Source organism: Hyla sarda, chromosome 1, assembly GCF_029499605.1.
Source record: "Hyla sarda isolate aHylSar1 chromosome 1, aHylSar1.hap1, whole genome shotgun sequence".
Lineage (NCBI taxonomy): Eukaryota > Metazoa > Chordata > Amphibia > Anura > Hylidae > Hyla > Hyla sarda.
The window spans coordinates 601207187-601227817 of record NC_079189.1 but is presented as its reverse complement, the minus strand read 5'-3'; the positions used below and the strand labels follow the sequence as shown (position 1 = coordinate 601227817).

Below are 20631 nucleotides of genomic sequence, written 5' to 3'. Positions count from 1 at the left end.
TGTATTGGGAAATGCCAGAATTGCATACTGATGTCCTTATATTCCTGTGTAACTGGATTTTTATCGGGGGAGGATGGGAATGTGATTGTTTTTCTAGGTTATTATGAAAAAGTTAAAAATGTTAAAGGGGTACTCCTGTGCCCCAGCCTTCTGAACATGTGGTTCAGAAGGCTTGGAGCAGCAGTCGTGATGCCACGCCCCCTCCATTGATGTCTGTGGGAGGGGGCGTGACGAATGTCACGCCTCCTCCCACAGACATCAATGGAGGGGGCGTGGTGTCACAAGGGGGCGTGTCTGTGACGTCACGACTGTGGCCGCTGCTCCAAGCCTTCTGAATTGGATGTTCAGAAGGCTGGGGCAAGGGCGTACCCCTTTAAATTGGAACTGATTTAAATAAAAAATAAAAGTCTCAAATAATCAGGTAGAACTAAGAACACCTGGCAAAACTAGACCAAAAATTTGCAAAACATGCGTAAAAAATTTAAGTTAAAGGGGTACTCCGGTGGAAAACAGTTAAAAAAAAGTTAAACAGATTTGTAAATTACTTCTATTAAAAATTTTTAATCCTTCCAGTACTTATTAGCTGCTAAATACTACAGAGGAAATTCTTTTCTTTTTGGGACACAGTGCTCTCTCTGACATCATGACCACAGTGCTCTCTGCTGACATCTCTGTCCATTTTAGGAACTGTCTAGAGCAGCATATGTTTGCTATGGGGATTTCCCTCCTACTCTGGACAGTTCTTAAAATGGACAGAGATGTCAGCAGAGAGCACTGTGCTCGTGATGTCAGCAGAGAGCACTGTGTTCCAAAAAGAAAAGCATTTCCTCTGTAGCTAATAAGTACTGGAAGGATTAAGATTTTTTAATAGAAGTAATTAACAAATCTGAAAGCATAGGAGAAGGTGGAGCCAGCACTGTGTAAAATCATTCCTTTATTGAAATCCAGGTTAAAGGGGACCTCTCATCAAATAAACTTTTGATATATTTTAGATTAATGAATGTTGAATAACTTTCCAATAGCATGTTAATGAAAAATATGCTTCTTTCTATTGTATTTTTCCCGATCAGTCCTGTCAGCAAGCATTTCTGACTCATGCTGGAGTCCTAAACACTCAGAGCTGCCAGCCTGCTTTGTTCACAGCCAAACAGGCTGTGAACAAAGCAGGCTGGCAGCTCTGAGTGTTCTCCTTTGTGAACAAAGCGGACTGGCAGCTCGTAGTGTTTAGGACTCCAGCATGAGTCTGAAATGCTTGCTGACAGGACTGGTAGGGAGACCCCTAGTGGTCATTTCTTCAAAGTGGAAAATTAAATAGAAAGAAGCAGATTTTTTAATAACATGCAATTGTAAAGTTATTCTGCATACATTAATCTATAATATATCAAAAGTTTTTTTGATGAGAGGTACCCTTTAAAAGTCCATAGACAAGCAGAAGAAAAAATTAGCACTAGGACAACAGTGCATGTGTGCAAGGTTGGAGCACCTCTAGACGCCGACGCGTTTCAGGCCGTTTGGCCCTTAGTCATGCCATGGCCTGGCCGTGCATGTGTGGAACAGGTGAGCTGAATCCCCTTTATCTTCATTTTAATTTACAAATCTGTTTAACTTTCTGGCACCAGTTGATTTAAAGAAAATTTTTTTTTTTTTTTCCACCGGAGTACCCCTTTAAATGTAACTTTTAAATACACTTCAGAGCTGAATTGGTACCTAAAAATACTGACCATAATACTAGGTGTGAACCAAGACTAAGGTTTATTTGTAACATTACAGAATACTAATCTTGATCGGACAGAACTGACACGACATACGATCACTAATATTTATCATATAAATTACAAGAAGGTAATACATAGTAATAGATCAATCATTCTTATGGGATATATAATACATATAAATCATCCAATCATACTGTAGTGTAGAGCTAAAACAGTACTAAATTATACATAATAACATTACATATTACTTACCCATTATCATGAGTTACCTATAAAGGTCACATGACCCCAGGTTTTCTGATGACCAAGACCTTATGTGGGCTTTAGCTTCTGCTTTGCCTATCTGTCTCCTGTGTGAGTTCTCTCATGTCTGGAAAGTTGCGCTCGATTTATAAAACATTTTTCACATTCTGCACATGGATGCGGCTTCGCTCTTGTGTGAATTCTTTCATGTTTAAGAAGACTAAATTTACTTTTTAAACACTTCCCACATTTTGAACATGTATATGGCTTTTCTCCTCTGTGAATTCTCTCATGATGATTAAGATTGCATTTACTTTTAAAATGTTTTCCACATTCTGAACATGAATATGGCTTCTCACCTGTGTGAGTTCTCATGTGTTTAACAAGATTGGATTTACGTTGGAAAGATTTTTCACATTCTGAACATGAATATGGCCTCTCTCCCGTGTGACCTCTCACATGTTTAATAAGATTTGAATTGTGTGCAAAGCATTTTCCACATTCTGAACATGCATATGGCTTCTCTCCTCTGTGTAGTCTCTCATGTATAACAAGACATGATTTTTGTGCAAAACACTTCCCACATTCTGAACAGGAGTATGGTTTCTCTCCGGTGTGAATTCTCTCATGTTTAACAATATCGGATTTACTTGTAAAACCTTTCCCACATTCTGAACATGAATATAAGTTCTCCCCTATGTGACGTTTCTCATGCAACACAAGATATGATTTACTTGTAAAACTTTTCCCACATTCTGAACATGAATTCTCCCCTGTGTGAAGTTTCTCATGTAACACAAGATATGATTTACTTGTAAAACATTTCCCACATTCTGAACATGAATATGGCTTCTCTCCTGTGTGAATTCTTTCATGTTTAATAAGGCTAAATTTACTTGTTAAACATTTCCCACATTCGGAACATGTATACAGCTTCTCTCCTGTGTGGATTTTTCGGTGCCTAACTAGAGCCGATTTTGATGTAAACGTTCTTCCACACACATCACAAAAAAAACTTTTACCACTTTTTGGATCTGTCTTTGCGGTAACAATCTGTGGTTGGTAAGAAGATGGTTCCTCAAGATAATAGGGATTAGGATATAATAGATCTGTACCGTAAAACCCTGGATGCACATTATGCGTAAAAAGGTTATCTCCTGAGAAGTGCGGTGTAATATCTTCATCTTCTACTTTAAAATTTGGGGATAATATAAAGTTTCCCCAGACGTTCTCAATGGGATCTTCTGTTGGGATAAAAATGTATTATGAGACTTTGGTTTCAATACAAAAAGTAAAGCGATTTTTTACAAATTTTAATATGTTGGAAACACCCACATGTGGATTTGTATAGTCCACCTGACCACAGACTACAAAAGAGGAGACGCTCTTCCGCTTATACTTTTCCTTCTTTTTGGGGTCACTCCTGGCACTGACTACAGGAAATGTTCAGAGATTTAGAAATAGGCCCCTCATGAACATAGGAAACAATAGACTGGAGGGAGCCCGGTTGACTCCTTTTCTAGATATGCTCTGTGACCTGTGCAGAGATCAAATTCTTATCACTAAGTCCAACTTCTATATCCAGAACTGAGAACTAAAATTAGAACTTATTTAGAAGTCTCAGCCTCCCCACACTATTAACCCCTTCCCTCTCGGGCCATTTTTCCACTTACGTTTTTTTCCTCCTCACCTTCTAAAAATCATAACACTTCCAATTTTCCACCTACAGACCCAAACGAGGGCTTGTTTTTTGCGCCACCAATTTTACTTTGTAATGACATCAATCATTTCACCATAAAATCTATGGCAAAACCAGACAAAAAATATTTGTGGGGGCAAACAAAAAAACACCATTTTGCATTTCTAGGCAGTGCACTTTTCAGTACAAATAACACCTTATCTTTATACTGTAGGTCCATACAGTTACAAGGATACATGCACCAAAATTAGTATGTTTAAAATTGTCCACTTTTGATCCCTATAAAAAAAAAAAAAATCCGGAAATATGGATGTATGAGGGCTCATATATTGCGCCATGATCTGAAGTTTTTATCAGGACCATTTTTATTTTGATGGCACCTTTTTGATGTGTTTTATTCATTTTTTTTCTAGTATATAAGTGACCAAAAATAAGCATTTTTGGAATTTGGAATTTTTTTACGCTTGCGCCTTTGACCATGCGGTTTAATTAACATTATATGTTAATAGTTTGGACATTTATGCATGCAGCAATACCACAGTTAGGGGGGGGGGGGGGGTTTACATTTTTTTTTTTTTTTTATTGGAAAAGGGGGTGATTAAAATTTTTATTAGGGAAGGGGTTAATGCATATTTATTTACTTTTTATTTATTTATTTTTACACTTTTTTTTTTAGTCCCCATAGAGGACTACAACATGTACTCTTTAGATTCCATACACTGATCAATGCTTCTCCATAGGAGAGCAATGATCAGTTATCGGTGTTCCATTGCTTCAGCCTGGCAAAGCTGAAGTACAGATCAGACAGCCGGGAGGAAGGAAAGACACCTCCCCCCGTCCTCTCAGCTAATAGGGATGCCGTGGTTTGACCGTGGCAGTCCCGATAAACCCTCTGAGCTAGCTGGGGACGGAATTAACCACTTTTAGACACCACAATCCTCCTTGATGGTGGCGTCTAAAGGGTTAATGCGCGACATCAGCCCGATCAGTGAAGTCCGGCATTACCAGGCATGATGCGCGCTCCCATGCTGGGCCGGCATCATACAGCGGGAGCCCATAGTGGACGCACATATACGTCCATTTGCGGAAAAGGGTTAAAGGGGTACTCCCTTGAAAACATCTTCAAAAGTATAGGGGGTAAGATGCTAACATCGTACTGTGAATAGGGGACAAGATGTTTTCAGCAGAGTACGCCTTTAAGCCTCCTACACTACAGAACTGTTCACACCTCCCCATCAGATCAGGGGCCTCAGAGATTTGCATTCAGCTCTAAGCTGAAGTCTCCCATAAAGAAACCTCTGAATTCCCTCTAAATCCATCCACATACCTGGGGTAACACCTTCTGGAATCATTACATACCTGGGGGAAACACCTTCTGGAATCATTACATACCTGGGGTAACACCTTCTGGAATTTCCTCCTTCACTTCCCTCATACAGGGGTGATGGTCCATTATCCTCTCTTCTTCATCCTCCATTTTAATATTTGTCAGATCTCCTCCCTGATGTGACATATAGAACAATTCACTACAATACAGCAGACAGGAGGAAACATCTAACACATCAACATAAGAGACCCCCCTCAAATCTATCCACACATCTATGACTGCAGGACCCCCTATAGAGAAGTGGTATAGGATCAGCCTCATCTACCTTATGGATCTCTGGGACATTTCCCTGGTGCTCTGGGACATTTCCCTCTGAACGGTCCTGGGAATACAGAGGACGGGGACACCTCTCGGGTGGATTTCTATCCATGACTCCATCTGTAGGGAACACAAAGGGACTGATTGTCTATAAGTGATGATCAGATGATGGGTGAAGGATCTAGGTGACCATCACCCCAAATCTCTCCTCTATGATCAGGACGATCTCTTCTTACCTGGTGAAGTGATGGGCTGCTGATCCTCCATCATCACCTGATCCTTGTGTCCTTCTACATACTCTACATACATAAGATCCATTATTACTTACCTGGGGTAACACTTCTTGGAATTTCCTCCTTCACTTCCCTCATACACGGGTGATCGCCCATCATCCTCTCTTCTTCATCCTCCACTTTATTATTAGTCAGATCTCCTCCCTGATGTGACATATAGAACAATTCACTACAATACAGCAGACAGGAGGAAACATCTAACACATCAATATAAGAGACCCCCCAAATCTATCCCCACATCTATGACTGCAGGACCCCCTATAGAGATGTGGTATAGGATCAGCCTCATCTACCTGATGGTTCTCTGGGACATTTCCCTCTGGACAGTCCTGGGAATACAGAGGACGGGGACACCTCTCGGGTGGATTTCTATCCATGACTCCATCTGTAGGAAACACAATGGGACTGATTGTCTATATGTGATGATCAGATGATGGGTGAAGGATCTAGGTGACCATCACCTCAAATCTCTCCTCTATGATCAGGACGATCTCTTCTTACCTGGTGATGTGAGGGGCTGCTGATCCTCCATTATGACCTGATCCTTGTACTGATCCTCCATCATCACCTGATCCTTATACTGATCCTCCATCATCACCTGATCCTTGTACTGATCCTTGTGTCCTTCTACATACTCCCACTCCTCCATGGAGAAATAGACCGCCACGTCCTGACACCTTATAGGAACCTGACACACAATGATAGTCATCACCCCGACCCCTCCAGTGGTGTTACTGTATAATGTCCCAGCATTCCCAGCAGTGTCACCTCTCCAGTCATCACCAGACCCCTCCATTACTGTATAATGTCCCAGCATTCCCAGCAGTGTCACCTCTCCAGTCATCACCAGACCCCTCCATTACTGTATAATGTCCCAGCAGTGTCACCTCTCCATTCATCACCAGACCCCTCCATTACTGTATAATGTCCCAGCATTCCCAGCAGTGTCACCTCTCCAGTCATCACCAGACCCTCCATTACTGTATAATGTCCCAGCATTCCCAGCAGTGTCACCTCTCCAGTCATCACCAGACCCCTCCATTACTATATAATGTCCCAGCATTCCCAGCAGTGTCACCTCTCCAGTCATCACCAGACCCCTCCATTACTGTATAATGTCCCAGCATTCCCAGCAGTGTCACCTCTCCAGTCATCACCAGACCCCTCCATTACTGTATAATGTCCCAGCATTCCCAGCAGTGTCACCTCTCCAGTCATCACCAGACCCCTCCATTACTGTATAATGTCCCAGCAGTGTCACCTCTCCAGTCATCACCAGACCCCTCCATTACTGTATAATGTCCCAGCATTCCCAGCAGTGTCACCTCTCCAGTCATCACCAGACCCCTCCATTACTGTATAATGTCCCAGCATTCCCAGCAGTGTCACCTCTCCAGTCATCACCAGACCCCTCCATTACTGTATAATGTCCCAGCAGTGTCACCTCTCCAGTCATCACCAGACCCCTCCATTACTGTATAATGTCCCAGCAGTGTCACCTCTCCAGTCATCACCAGACCCCTCAATTACTGTATAATGTCCCAGCAGGGTCACCTCTCCAGTCATCACCAGACCCCTCCATCACTGTATAATGTCCCAGCATTCCCAGCAGTGTCACCTCTCCAGTCATCACCAGACCCCTCCATTACTGTATAATGTCCCAGCATTCCCAGCAGTGTCACCTCTCCAGTCATCACCAGACCCCTCCATTACTGTATAATGTCCCAGCATTGTCACCTCTCCAGTCATCACCAGACCCCTCCATTACTGTATAATGTCCCAGCAGTGTCACCTCTCCAGTCATCACCAGACCCCTCCATTACTGTATAATGTCCCAGCAGTGTCACCTCTCCAGTCATCACCAGACCCCTCCATTACTGTATAATGTCCCAGCATTGTCACCTCTCCAGTCATCACCAGACCCCTCCATTACTGTATAATGTCCCAGCAGTGTCACCTCTCCAGTCATCACCAGACCCCTCCATTACTGTATAATGTCCCAGCATTGTCACCTCTCCAGTAATCACCAGACCCCTCCATTACTGTATAATGTCCCAGCATTCCCAGCAGTGTCACCTCTCCAGTCATCACCAGACCCCTCCATTACTGTATAATGTCCCAGCAGTGTCACCTCTCCAGTCATCACCAGACCCCTCCATTACTGTATAATGTCTCAGCAGTGTCACCTCTCCAGTCATCACCAGACCCCTCCATTACTGTATAATGTCCCAGCATTCCCAGCATTGTCACCTCTCCAGTCATCACCAGACTCCTCCATTACTGTATAATGTCCCAGCAGTGTCACCTCTCCAGTCATCACCAGACCCCTCCATTACTGTATAATGTCCCAGCAGTGTCACCTCTCCAGTCATCACCAGACCCCTCCATTACTGTATAATGTCCCAGCAGTGTCACCTCTCCAGTCATCACCAGACCCCTCCATTACTGTATAATGTCCCAGCAGTGTCACCTCTCCAGTCATCACCAGACCCCTCCATTACTGTATAATGTCCCAGCAGTGTCACCTCTCCAGTCATCACCAGACCCCTCCATTACTGTATAATGTCCCAGCAGTGTCACCTCTCCAGTCATCACCAGACCCCTCCATTACTGTATAATGTCCCAGCATTCCCAGCAGTGTCACCTCTCCAGTCATCACCAGACCCCTCCATTACTGTATAATGTCCCAGCATTCCCAGCAGGGTCACCTCTCCAGTCATCACCAGACCCCCCCCCCCATTACTGTATAATGTCCCAGCATTCCCAGCAGTGTCACCTCTCCAGTCATCACCAGACCCCTCCATTACTGTATAATGTCCCAGCAGTGTCACCTCTCCAGTCATCACCAGACCCCTCCATTACTGTATAATGTCCCAGCATTCCCAGCAGTGTCACCTCTCCAGTCATCACCAGACCCCTCCATTACTGTATAATGTCCCAGCAGTGTCACCTTTCCAGTCATCACCAGACCCCTCCATTACTGTATAATGTCCCAGCATTCCCAGCAGTGTCACCTCTCCAGTCATCACCAGACCCCTCCATTACTGTATAATGTCCCAGCAGTGTCACCTCTCCAGTCATCACCAGACCCCTCCATTACTGTATAATGTCCCAGCAGTGTCACCTCTCCAGTCATCACCAGACCCCTCCATTACTGTATAATGTCCCAGCATTCCCAGCAGTGTCACCTCTCCAGATAGAAGCTCTGTGATCTTGTGAATGAGTTCTAGGATCTTCTGCGCATGTATCAATGAGTGAGGTGAAGGCTCCTTGATGGGGCCCCGGCTCCATCCTCCTGGCTCATAAATATGGCTGCTGGGGGCCACACACTCATCCCATGTCTTCTTCACTATGGTGTAATCCTGTATATGGAGAGACACAATGAGGTGACTGAACCCAATATTCCTCCATCACTACAAAGAGGACATTGTATAGCGTTTTAGTGAGCACATCTGGAATACTGGGGGTCAGTTCTGGGGTCTTGCAGCTCTTATACAGGACCCTGGATTCTTCATATTATGGCTTCTCCTCTTTGTATCTGTGATAACTAATACAATAAAGATAATAGAGATGTTACCTCTCCGGTCAGCAGGTGGAGGATCTCCAAGGTGAAGTGTAATATTCTCATCTCCTTCCTGTCCTCGTCCATCCTTGGGGGGATCATTCAGGAGAAGAAGCGCCTGGAGGAGAAGAGGAGACAACGGAATCAGCTGGAGGGTTCTAGTCCTGCTAGGGCCTTTATGGGAGAAGGAGGGGTCCTAAACCATACAGGGGAGATCACACACTGATAACACACTGTAACAAACCTCCTCCTCATGTAATCTCCTTACTACTGGGATCACACACTGTAACAAACCTCCTCCTCATGTAATCTCCTTACTACTGGGGCCACACACTGATAACACACTGTAACAAACCTCCTCCTCATGTAATCTCCTTACTACTGGGATCACACACTGATAACACACTGTAACAAACCTCCTCCTCATGTAATCTCTTTACTACTGGGATCACACACTGATAACACACTGTAACAAACCTCCTCCTCATGTAATCTCTTTACTACTGGGATCACACACTGATAACACACTGTAACAAACCTCCTCCTCATGTGATCTCCTTACTACTGGGATCACACACTGATAACACACTGTAACAAACCTCCCCCTCCTGTAATCTTATTACTACTGGGGTCACACACTGATAACACACTGTAACAAACCTCCTCCCCATGTAATCTCCTTACTACTGGGATCACACACTGATAACACACTGTAACAAACCTCCTCCTCATGTAATCTCCTTACTACTGGGATCACACACTGATAACACACTGTAACAAACCTCCTCCTCATGTAATCTCCTTACTACTGGGATCACATACCGATAACACACTGTAACAATCCTCCTCCTCATGTAATCTCCTTACTACTGGGATCATACACTGATAACACTGTAACAAACCTCCTCCACATGTAATCTCCTTACTACTAGGGAGACACACTGTAACAAACCTCCTCCTCATGTAATCTCCTTACTACTGGGATCACACACTGATAACACACTGTAACAAACCTCCCCCTCCTGTAATCTTATTACTACTGGGGTCACACACTGATAACACACTGTAACAAACCTCCTCCCCATGTAATCTCCTTACTACTGGGATCACACACTGATAACACACTGTAACAAACCTCCTCCTCATGTAATCTCCTTACTACTGGGATCACATACCGATAACACACTGTAACAATCCTCCTCCTCATGTAATCTCCTTACTACTGGGATCATACACTGATAACACTGTAACAAACCTCCTCCACATGTAATCTCCTTACTACTAGGGAGACACACTGTAACAAACCTCCTCCTCATGTAATCTCCTTACTACTGGGATCACACACTGATAACACACTGTAACAAACATCCTCCTCATGTAATCTCCTTACTACTGGGATCACACACTGTTAACACACTGTAACAAACCTCCTCCTCATGTAATCTCCTTACTACTGGGGTCACACACTGATAACACTGTAACAAACCTCCTCCTCATGTAATCTCCTTACTACTGGGATCACACACTGATAACACACTGTAACAAACCTCCTCCTCATGTAATCTCCTTACTACTGGGATCACACACTGATAACACACTGTAACAAACCTCCTCCTCATGTAATCTCCTTACTACTGGGATCACACACTGATAACACACTGTAACAAACCTCCTCCTCATGTAATCTCCTTACTACTGGGGTCACACACTGATAACACACTGTAACAAACCTCCTCCTCATGTAATCTCCTTACTACTGGGATCACACACTGATAACACACTGTAACAAACCTCCTCCTCATGTAATCTCCTTACTACTGGGATCACACACTGATAACACACTGTAACAAACATCCTCCTCATGTAATCTCCTTACTACTGGGATCACACACTGATAACACACTGTAACAAACCTCCTCCTCATGTAATCTCCTTACTACTGGGATCACACACTGATAACACACTGTAACAAACCTCCTCCTCATGTAATCTCCTTACTACTGGGATCACACACTGTAACAAACCTCCTCCTCATGTAATCTCCTTACTATTGGGGTCACACACTGATAATACACTGTAACAAACCTCCTCCTCATGTAATGACAACACAACAGCAGTGACTGCTCGGCAAGGACCTGATAGGTGCTGGAGGTGTAGGACCTGTGATGATGTCATAATCATGTGACCAGTACATGGGGGCGGAGCTATGAAGGCTAGAAAAGATTGAGGACAAAGGACCTGTGGTGATGATCATGTGACAGGAGAGGGCGGAGCTCCGCAGTGGAAATAATTTATTTCCTGTCCTCACTCCTCTTGTCTCCTCCTCCTCATAGATTGTAAGCTCTTGTGATCAGGATCCTCACTCCTCTTGTCTCCTCCTCCTCATAGATTGTAAGCTCTTGTGATCAGGATCCTCACTCCTCTTGTCTCCTCCTCCTCATAGATTGTAAGCTCTTGTGATCAGGATCCTCACTCCTCTTGTCTCCTCCTCCTCATAGATTGTAAGCTCTTGTGATCAGGATCCTCACTCCTCTTGTCTCCTCCTCCTCATAGATTGTAAGCTCTTGTGATCAGGATCCTCACTCCTCTTGTCTCCTCCTCCTCATAGATTGTAAGCTCTTGTGATCAGGAGCCTCACTCCTCTTGTCTCCTCCTCCTCATAGATTGTAAGCTCTTGTGATCAGGATCCTCACTCCTCTTGTCTCCTCCTCATAGATTGTAAACTCTTGTGATCAGGATCCTCACTCCTCTTGTCTCCTCCTCCTCATAGATTGTAAGCTCTTGTGATCAGGATCCTCACTCCTCTTGTCTCCTCCTCCTCATAGATTGTAAGCTCTTGTGATCAGGATCCTCACTCCTCTTGTCTCCTCCTCCTCATAGATTGTAAGCTCTTGTGATCAGGATCCTCACTCCTTTTGTCTCCTCCTCATAGATTGTAAGCTCTTGTGATCAGGATCTTCACTCCTCTTGTCTCCTCCTCATAGATTGTAAGCTCTTGTGATCAGGATCCTCACTCCTCTTGTCTCCTCCTCATAGATTGTAAGCTCTTGTGATCAGGATCCTCACTCCTCTTGTCTCCTCCTCCTCATAGATTGTAAGCTCTTGTGATCAGGGTCCTCATTCCTCTTGTCTCCTCATAGATTGTAAGCTCTTGTGATCAGGATCCTCACTCCTCTTGTCTCCTCCTCATAGATTGTAAGCTTTTGTGATCAGGATCCTCACTCCTCTTGTCTCCTCATAGATTGTAAGCGCTTGTGATCAGGGTCCTCACTCCTCTTGTCTCCTCCTCCTCATAGATTGTAAGCTCTTGTGATCAGGATCCTCACTCCTCTTGTCTCCTCCTCCTCATAGATTGTAAGCTCTTGTGATCAGGATCCTCACTCCTCTTGTCTCCTCCTCCTCATAGATTGTAAGCTCTTGTGATCAGGATCCTCACTCCTCTTGTCTCCTCCTCCTCATAGATTGTAAGCTCTTGTGATCAGGATCCTCACTCCTCTTGTCTCCTCCTCATAGATTGTAAGCTCTTGTGATCAGGATCCTCACTCCTCTTGTCTCCTCCTCCTCTTAGATTGTAAGCTCTTGTGATCAGGATCCTCACTCCTCTTGTCTCCTCCTCCTCATAGATTGTAAGCTCTTGTGATCAGGATCCTCACTCCTCTTGTCTCCTCCTCCTCATAGATTGTAAGCTCTTGTGATCAGGATCCTCACTCCTCTTGTCTCCTCCTCATAGATTGTAAGCTCTTGTGATCAGGATCCTCACTCCTCTTGTCTCCTCCTCATAGATTGTAAGCTCTTGTGATCAGGATCCTCACTCCTCTTGTCTCCTCCTCATAGATTGTAAGCTCTTGTGATCAGGATCCTCACTCCTCTTGTCTCCTCCTCATAGATTGTAAGCTCTTGTGATCAGGATCCTCACTCCTCTTGTCTCCTCCTCATAGATTGTAAGCTCTTGTGATCAGGATCCTCACTCCTCTTGTCTCCTCCTCATAGATTGTAAACTCTTGTGATCAGGATCCTCACTCCTCTTGTCTCCTCCTCCTCATAGATTGTAAGCTCTTGTGATCAGGATCCTCACTCCTCTTGTCTCCTCCTCCTCATAGATTGTAAGCTCTTGTGATCAGGATCCTCACTCCTCTTGTCTCCTCCTCCTCATAGATTGTAAGCTCTTGTGATCAGGATCCTCACTCCTCTTGTCTCCTCCTCCTCATAGATTGTAAGCTCTTGTGATCAGGGTCCTCACTCCTCTTGTCTCCTCCTCATAGATTGTAAGCTCTTGTGATCAGGATCCTCACTCCTCTTGTCTCCTCCTCATAGATTGTAAGCTCTTGTGATCAGGATCCTCACTCCTCTTGTCTCCTCCTCATAGATTGTAAGCTCTTGTGATCAGGATCCTCACTCCTCTTGTCTCCTCCTCCTCATAGATTGTAAGCTCTTGTGATCAGGATCCTCACTCCTCTTGTCTCCTCCTCCTCATAGATTGTAAGCTCTTGTGATCAGGATCCTCACTCCTCTTGTCTCCTCCTCCTCATAGATTGTAAGCTCTTGTGATCAGGATCCTCACTCCTCTTGTCTCCTCCTCCTCATAGATTGTAAGCTCTTGTGATCAGGATCCTCACTCCTCTTGTCTCCTCCTCCTCATAGATTGTAAGCTCTTGTGATCAGGATCCTCACTCCTCTTGTCTCCTCCTCCTCATAGATTGTAAGCTCTTGTGATCAGGATCCTCACTCCTCTTGTCTCCTCCTCATAGATTGTAAACTCTTGTGATCAGGATCCTCACTCCTCTTGTCTCCTCCTCCTCATAGATTGTAAGCTCTTGTGATCAGGATCCTCACTCCTCTTGTCTCCTCCTCCTCATAGATTGTAAGCTCTTGTGATCAGGATCCTCACTCCTCTTGTCTCCTCCTCCTCATAGATTGTAAGCTCTTGTGATCAGGATCCTCACTCCTCTTGTCTCCTCCTCATAGATTGTAAGCTCTTGTGATCAGGATCTTCACTCCTCTTGTCTCCTCCTCATAGATTGTAAGCTCTTGTGATCAGGATCCTCACTCCTCTTGTCTCCTCCTCATAGATTGTAAGCTCTTGTGATCAGGATCCTCACTCCTCTTGTCTCCTCCTCATAGATTGTAAGCTTTTGTGATCAGGATCCTCACTCCTCTTGTCTCCTCATAGATTGTAAGCGCTTGTGATCAGGGTCCTCACTCCTCTTGTCTCCTCCTCATAGATTGTAAGCTCTTGTGATCAGGATCCTCACTCCTCTTGTCTCCTCCTCCTCATAGATTGTAAGCTCTTGTGATCAGGATCCTCACTCCTCTTGTCTCCTCCTCCTCATAGATTGTAAGCTCTTGTGATCAGGATCCTCACTCCTCTTGTCTCCTCCTCATAGATTGTAAGCTCTTGTGATCAGGATCCTCACTCCTCTTGTCTCCTCCTCCTCTTAGATTGTAAGCTCTTGTGATCAGGATCCTCACTCCTCTTGTCTCCTCCTCCTCATAGATTGTAAGCTCTTGTGATCAGGATCCTCACTCCTCTTGTCTCCTCCTCCTCATAGATTGTAAGCTCTTGTGATCAGGATCCTCACTCCTCTTGTCTCCTCCTCATAGATTGTAAGCTCTTGTGATCAGGATCCTCACTCCTCTTGTCTCCTCCTCCTCATAGATTGTAAGCTCTTGTGATCAGGATCCTCACTCCTCTTGTCTCCTCCTCATAGATTGTAAGCTCTTGTGATCAGGATCCTCACTCCTCTTGTCTCTTCCTCATAGATTGTAAGCTCTTGTGATCAGGATCCTCACTCCTCTTGTCTCCTCATAGATTGTAAGCTCTTGTGATCAGGATCCTCACTCCTCTTGTCTCCTCCTCCTCATAGATTGTAAGCTCTTGTGATCAGGATCCTCACTCCTCTTGTCTCCTCCTCATAGATTGTAAGCTCTTGTGATCAGGATCCTCGCTCCTCTTGTCTCCTCCTCATAGATTGTAAGCTCTTGTGATCAGGATCCTCACTCCTCTTGTCTCCTCCTCATAGATTGTAAACTCTTGTGATCAGGATCCTCACTCCTCTTGTCTCCTCCTCCTCATAGATTGTAAGCTCTTGTGATCAGGATCCTCACTCCTCTTGTCTCCTCCTCCTCATAGATTGTAAGCTCTTGTGATCAGGATCCTCACTCCTCTTGTCTCCTCCTCCTCATAGATTGTAAGCTCTTGTGATCAGGATCCTCACTCCTCTTGTCTCCTCCTCCTCATAGATTGTAAGCTCTTGTGATCAGGGTCCTCACTCCTCTTGTCTCCTCCTCATAGATTGTAAGCTCTTGTGATCAGGGTCCTCACTCCTCTTGTCTCCTCATAGATTGTAAGCTCTTGTGATCAGGATCCTCACTCCTCTTGTCTCCTCCTCATAGATTGTAAGCTCTTGTGATCAGGATCCTCACTCCTCTTGTCTCCTCCTCATAGATTGTAAGCTCTTGTGATCAGGATCCTCACTCCTCTTGTCTCCTCCTCCTCATAGATTGTAAGCTCTTGTGATCAGGATCCTCACTCCTCTTGTCTCCTCCTCCTCCTCATAGATTGTAAGCTCTTGTGATCAGGATCCTCACTCCTCTTGTCTCCTCCTCATAGATTGTAAGCTCTTGTGATCAGGATCCTCACTCCTCTTGTCTCCTCCTCATAGATTGTAAGCTCTTGTGATCAGGATCCTCACTCCTCTTGTCTCCTCCTCCTCATAGATTGTAAGCTCTTGTGATCAGGATCCTCACTCCTCTTGTCTCCTCCTCCTCATAGATTGTAAGCTCTTGTGATCAGGATCCTCACTCCTCTTGTCTCCTCCTCCTCCTCATAGATTGTAAGCTCTTGTGATCAGGATCCTCACTCCTCTTGTCTCCTCCTCATAGATTGTAAGCTCTTGTGATCAGGATCCTCACTCCTCTTGTCTCCTCCTCATAGATTGTAAGCTCTTGTGATCAGGATCCTCACTCCTCTTGTCTCCTCCTCCTCATAGATTGTAAGCTCTTGTGATCAGGATCCTCACTCCTCTTGTCTCCTCCTCATAGATTGTAAGCTCTTGTGATCAGGATCCTCACTCCTCTTGTCTCCTCATAGATTGTAAGCTCTTGTGATCAGGGTCCTCACTCCTCTTGTCTCCTCCTCATAGATTGTAAGCTCTTGTGATCAGGATCCTCACTCCTCTTGTCTCCTCCTCATAGATTGTAAACTCTTGTGATCAGGATCCTCACTCCTCTTGTCTCCTCCTCCTCATAGATTGTAAGCTCTTGTGATCAGGATCCTCACTCCTCTTGTCTCCTCCTCCTCCTCATAGATTGTAAGCTCTTGTGATCAGGATCCTCACTCCTCTTGTCTCCTCCTCCTCATAGATTGTAAGCTCTTGTGATCAGGATCCTCACTCCTCTTGTCTCCTCCTCCTCATAGATTGTAAGCTCTTGTGATCAGGATCCTCACTCCTCTTGTCTCCTCCTCATAGATTGTAAGCTCTTGTGATCAGGGTCCTCACTCCTCTTGTCTCCTCCTCCTCATAGATTGTAAGCTCTTGTGATCAGGATCCTCACTCCTCTTGTCTCCTCCTCATAGATTGTAAGCTCTTGTGATCAGGGTCCTCACTCCTCTTGTCTCCTCCTCCTCATAGATTGTAAGCTCTTGTGATCAGGATCCTCACTCCTCTTGTCTCCTCCTCATAGATTGTAAGCTCTTGTGATCAGGATCCTCACTCCTCTTGTCTCTTCCTCATAGATTGTAAGCTCTTGTGATCAGGATCCTCACTCCTCTTGTCTCCTCCTCATAGATTGTAAGCTCTTGTGATCAGGATCCTCACTCCTCTTGTCTCTTCCTCATAGATTGTAAGCTCTTGTGATCAGGATCCTCACTCCTCTTGTCTCCTCCTCCTCCTCATAGATTGTAAGCTCTTGTGATCAGGATCCTCACTCCTCTTGTCTCCTCCTCCTCATAGATTGTAAGCTCTTGTGATCAGGATCCTCACTCCTCTTGTCTCCTCCTCATAGATTGTAAGCTCTTGTGATCAGGATCCTCACTCCTCTTGTCTCCTCCTCCTCATAGATTGTAAGCTCTTGTGATCAGGATCCTCACTCCTCTTGTCTCCTCCTCATAGATTGTAAGCTCTTGTGATCAGGATCCTCACTCCTCTTGTCTCCTCCTCATAGATTGTAAGCTCTTGTGATCAGGATCCTCACTCCTCTTGTCTCCTCCTCCTCATAGATTGTAAGCTCTTGTGATCAGGATCCTCACTCCTCTTGTCTCCTCCTCCTCATAGATTGTAAGCTCTTGTGATCAGGATCCTCACTCCTCTTGTCTCCTCCTCATAGATTGTAAGCTCTTGTGATCAGGATCCTCACTCCTCTTGTCTCCTCTTCCTAGATTGTAAGCTCTTGTGATCAGGATCCTCACTCCTCTTGTCTCCTCCTCCTCATAGATTGTAAGCTCTTGTGATCAGGGTCCTCACTCCTCTTGTCTCCTCCTCATAGATTGTAAGCTCTTGTGATCAGGATCCTCACTCCTCTTGTCTCCTCCTCCTCATAGATTGTAAGCTCTTGTGATCAGGATCCTCACTCCTCTTGTCTCCTCCTCATAGATTGTAAACTCTTGTGATCAGGATCCTCACTCCTCTTGTCTCCTCCTCCTCATAGATTGTAAGCTCTTGTGATCAGGATCCTCACTCCTCTTGTCTCCTCATAGATTGTAAGCTCTTGTGATCAGGATCCTCACTCCTCTTGTCTCCTCATAGATTGTAAGCTCTTGTGATCAGGATCCTCACTCCTCTTGTCTCCTCCTCCTCATAGATTGTAAGCTCTTGTGATCAGGATCCTCACTCCTCTTGTCTCCTCCTCCTCATAGATTGTAAGCTCTTGTGATCAGGATCCTCACTCCTCTTGTCTCCTCCTCCTCATAGATTGTAAGCTCTTGTGATCAGGATCCTCACTCCTCTTGTCTCCTCCTCATAGATTGTAAGCTCTTGTGATCAGGATCCTCACTCCTCTTGTCTCCTCCTCCTCATAGATTGTAAGCTCTTGTGATCAGGGTCCTCACTCCTCTTGTCTCCTCATAGATTGTAAGCTCTTGTGATCAGGATCCTCACTCCTCTTGTCTCCTCCTCATAGATTGTAAGCTCTTGTGATCAGGATCCTCACTCCTCTTGTCTCCTCCTCATAGATTGTAAGCTCTTGTGATCAGGGTCCTCACTCCTCCTGTCTCCTCCTCATAGATTGTAAGCTCTTGTGATCAGGATCCTCATTCCTCTTGTCTCCTCCTCATAGATTGTAAGCTCTTGTGATCAGGATCCTCACTCCTCTTGTCTCCTCCTCCTCATAGATTGTAAGCTCTTGTGATCAGGGTCCTCACTCCTCTTGTCTCCTCCTCCTCATAGATTGTAAGCTCTTGTGATCAGGATCCTCACTCCTCTTGTCTCCTCCTCATAGATTGTAAGATCTTGTGATCAGGATCCTCACTCCTCTTGTCTCCTCCTCCTCATAGATTGTAAGCTCTTGTGATCAGGGTCCTCACTCCTCTTGTCTCCTCCTCATAGATTGTAAGCTCTTGTGATCAGGATCCTCACTCCTCTTGTCTCCTCCTCCTCATAGATTGTAAGCTCTTGTGATCAGGGTCCTCACTCCTCTTGTCTCCTCCTCATAGATTGTAAGCTCTTGTGATCAGGGTCCTCACTCCTCTTGTCTCCTCCTCCTCATAGATTGTAAGCTCTTGTGATCAGGATCCTCACTCCTCTTGTCTCCTCCTCATAGATTGTAAGCTCTTGTGATCAGGATCCTCACTCCTCTTGTCTCCTCCTCATAGATTGTAAGCTCTTGTGATCAGAATCCTCACTCCTCTTGTCTCCTCATAGATTGTAAGCTCTTGTGATCAGGATCCTCACTCCTCTTGTCTCCTCCTCCTCATAGATTGTAAGCTCTTGGGATCAGGATCCTCACTCCTCTTGTCTCCTCCTCCTCATAGATTGTAAGCTCTTGTGATCAGGATCCTCACTCCTCTTGTCTCCTCCTCCTCATAGATTGTAAGCTCTTGTGATCAGGATCCTCACTCCTCTTGTCTCCTCCTCATAGATTGTAAGCTCTTGTGATCAGGATCCTCACTCCTCTTGTCTCCTCCTCCTCATAGATTGTAAGCTCTTGTGATCAGGATCCTCACTCCTCTTGTCTCCTCCTCCTCATAGATTGTAAGCTCTTGTGATCAGGATCCTCACTCCTCTTGTCTCCTCCTCATAGATTGTAAGCTCTTGTGATCAGAATCCTCACTCCTCTTGTCTCCTCATAGATTGTAAGCTCTTGTGATCAGGATCCTCACTCCTCTTGTCTCCTCCTCCTCATAGATTGTAAGCTCTTGTGATCAGGATCCTCACTCCTCTTGTCTCCTCCTCCTCATAGATTGTAAGCTTTTGTGATCAGGATCCTCACTCCTCTTGTCTCCTCCTCCTCATAGATTGTAAGCTCTTGTGATCAGGATCCTCACTCCTCTTGTCTCCTCCTCATAGATTGTAAGCTCTTGTGATCAGGATCCTCACTCCTCTTGTCTCCTCCTCATAGATTGTAAGCTCTTGTGATCAGGATCCTCACTCCTCTTGTCTCCTCCTCATAGATTGTAAGCTCTTGTGATCAGGATCCTCACTCCTCTTGTCTCCTCCTCCTCATAGATTGTAAGCTCTTGTGATCAGGATCCTCACTCCTCTTGTCTCCTCATAGATTGTAAGCTCTTGTGATCAGGATCCTCACTCCTCTTGTCTCCTCCTCCTCATAGAGTGTAAGCTCTTGTGATCAGGGTCCTCACTCCTCTTGTCTCCTCCTCATAGATTGTAAGCTCTTGTGATCAGGATCCTCACTCCTCTTGTCTCCTCCTCATAGATTGTAAGCTCTTGTGATCAGGATCCTCACTCCTCTTGTCTCCTATTTCCTCATAGATTGTAAGCTCTTGTGATCAGGATCCTCACTCCTCTTGTCTCCTCCTCCTCATAGATTGTAAGCTCTTGTGATCAGGATCCTCACTCCTCTTGTCTCCTCCTCATAGATTGTAAGCTCTTGTGATCAGGATCCTCACTCCTCTTGTCTCCTCCTCATAGATTGTAAGCTCTTGTGATCAGGATCCTCACTCCTCTTGTCTCCTCCTCCTCATAGATTGTAAGCTCTTGTGATCAGGATCCTCACTCCTCTTGTCTCCTCCTCATAGATTGTAAGCTCTTGTGATCAGGATCCTCACTCCTCTTGTCTCCTCCTCATAGATTGTAAGCTCTTGTGATCAGGATCCTCACTCCTCTTGTCTCCTCCTCATAGATTGTAAGCTCTTGTGATCAGGATCCTCACTCCTCTTGTCTCCTCCTCCTCATAGATTGTAAGCTCTTGTGATCAGGGTCCTCACTCCTCTTGTCTCCTCCTCATAGATTGTAAGCTCTTGTGATCAGGATCCTCACTCCTCTTGTCTCCTCCTCATAGATTGTAAGCTCTTGTGATCA

The 20631-nt window shown here is 45.0% G+C and overlaps 1 protein-coding gene across 5 annotated transcripts in view; it reads right to left on the bottom strand.

Moving 5' to 3' along the window:
* Positions 1-1394: 1394 nt before the first annotated feature.
* Positions 1395-20631, bottom strand: part of LOC130296720 (zinc finger protein 436-like) — a 35069-nt gene continuing 15832 nt past the window's right edge. For 2 of the 5 annotated variants that reach the window (XM_056548598.1, XM_056548591.1), the window contains exons 2-9: positions 9173-9275; positions 8784-8957; positions 6097-6283; positions 5889-5980; positions 5631-5739; positions 5310-5422; positions 5050-5158; positions 1395-3202 (exon numbers count right to left, since the gene is read on the bottom strand). In XM_056548598.1, coding sequence (XP_056404573.1) covers positions 2055-3202; positions 5050-5158; positions 5310-5422; positions 5631-5739; positions 5889-5980; positions 6097-6283; positions 8784-8957; positions 9173-9259 — 2019 coding nt within the window. In that variant the 5' untranslated portion in view covers positions 9260-9275 and the 3' untranslated portion in view covers positions 1395-2054. Of the gene's footprint in view, positions 3203-5049; positions 5159-5309; positions 5423-5630; positions 5740-5888; positions 5981-6096; positions 6284-8783; positions 8958-9172; positions 9276-11242; positions 11321-11395; positions 11520-20631 lie in introns of those variants that run through there. The other 3 variants (XM_056548602.1, XM_056548588.1, XM_056548582.1) reach the window with 3 other exon arrangements.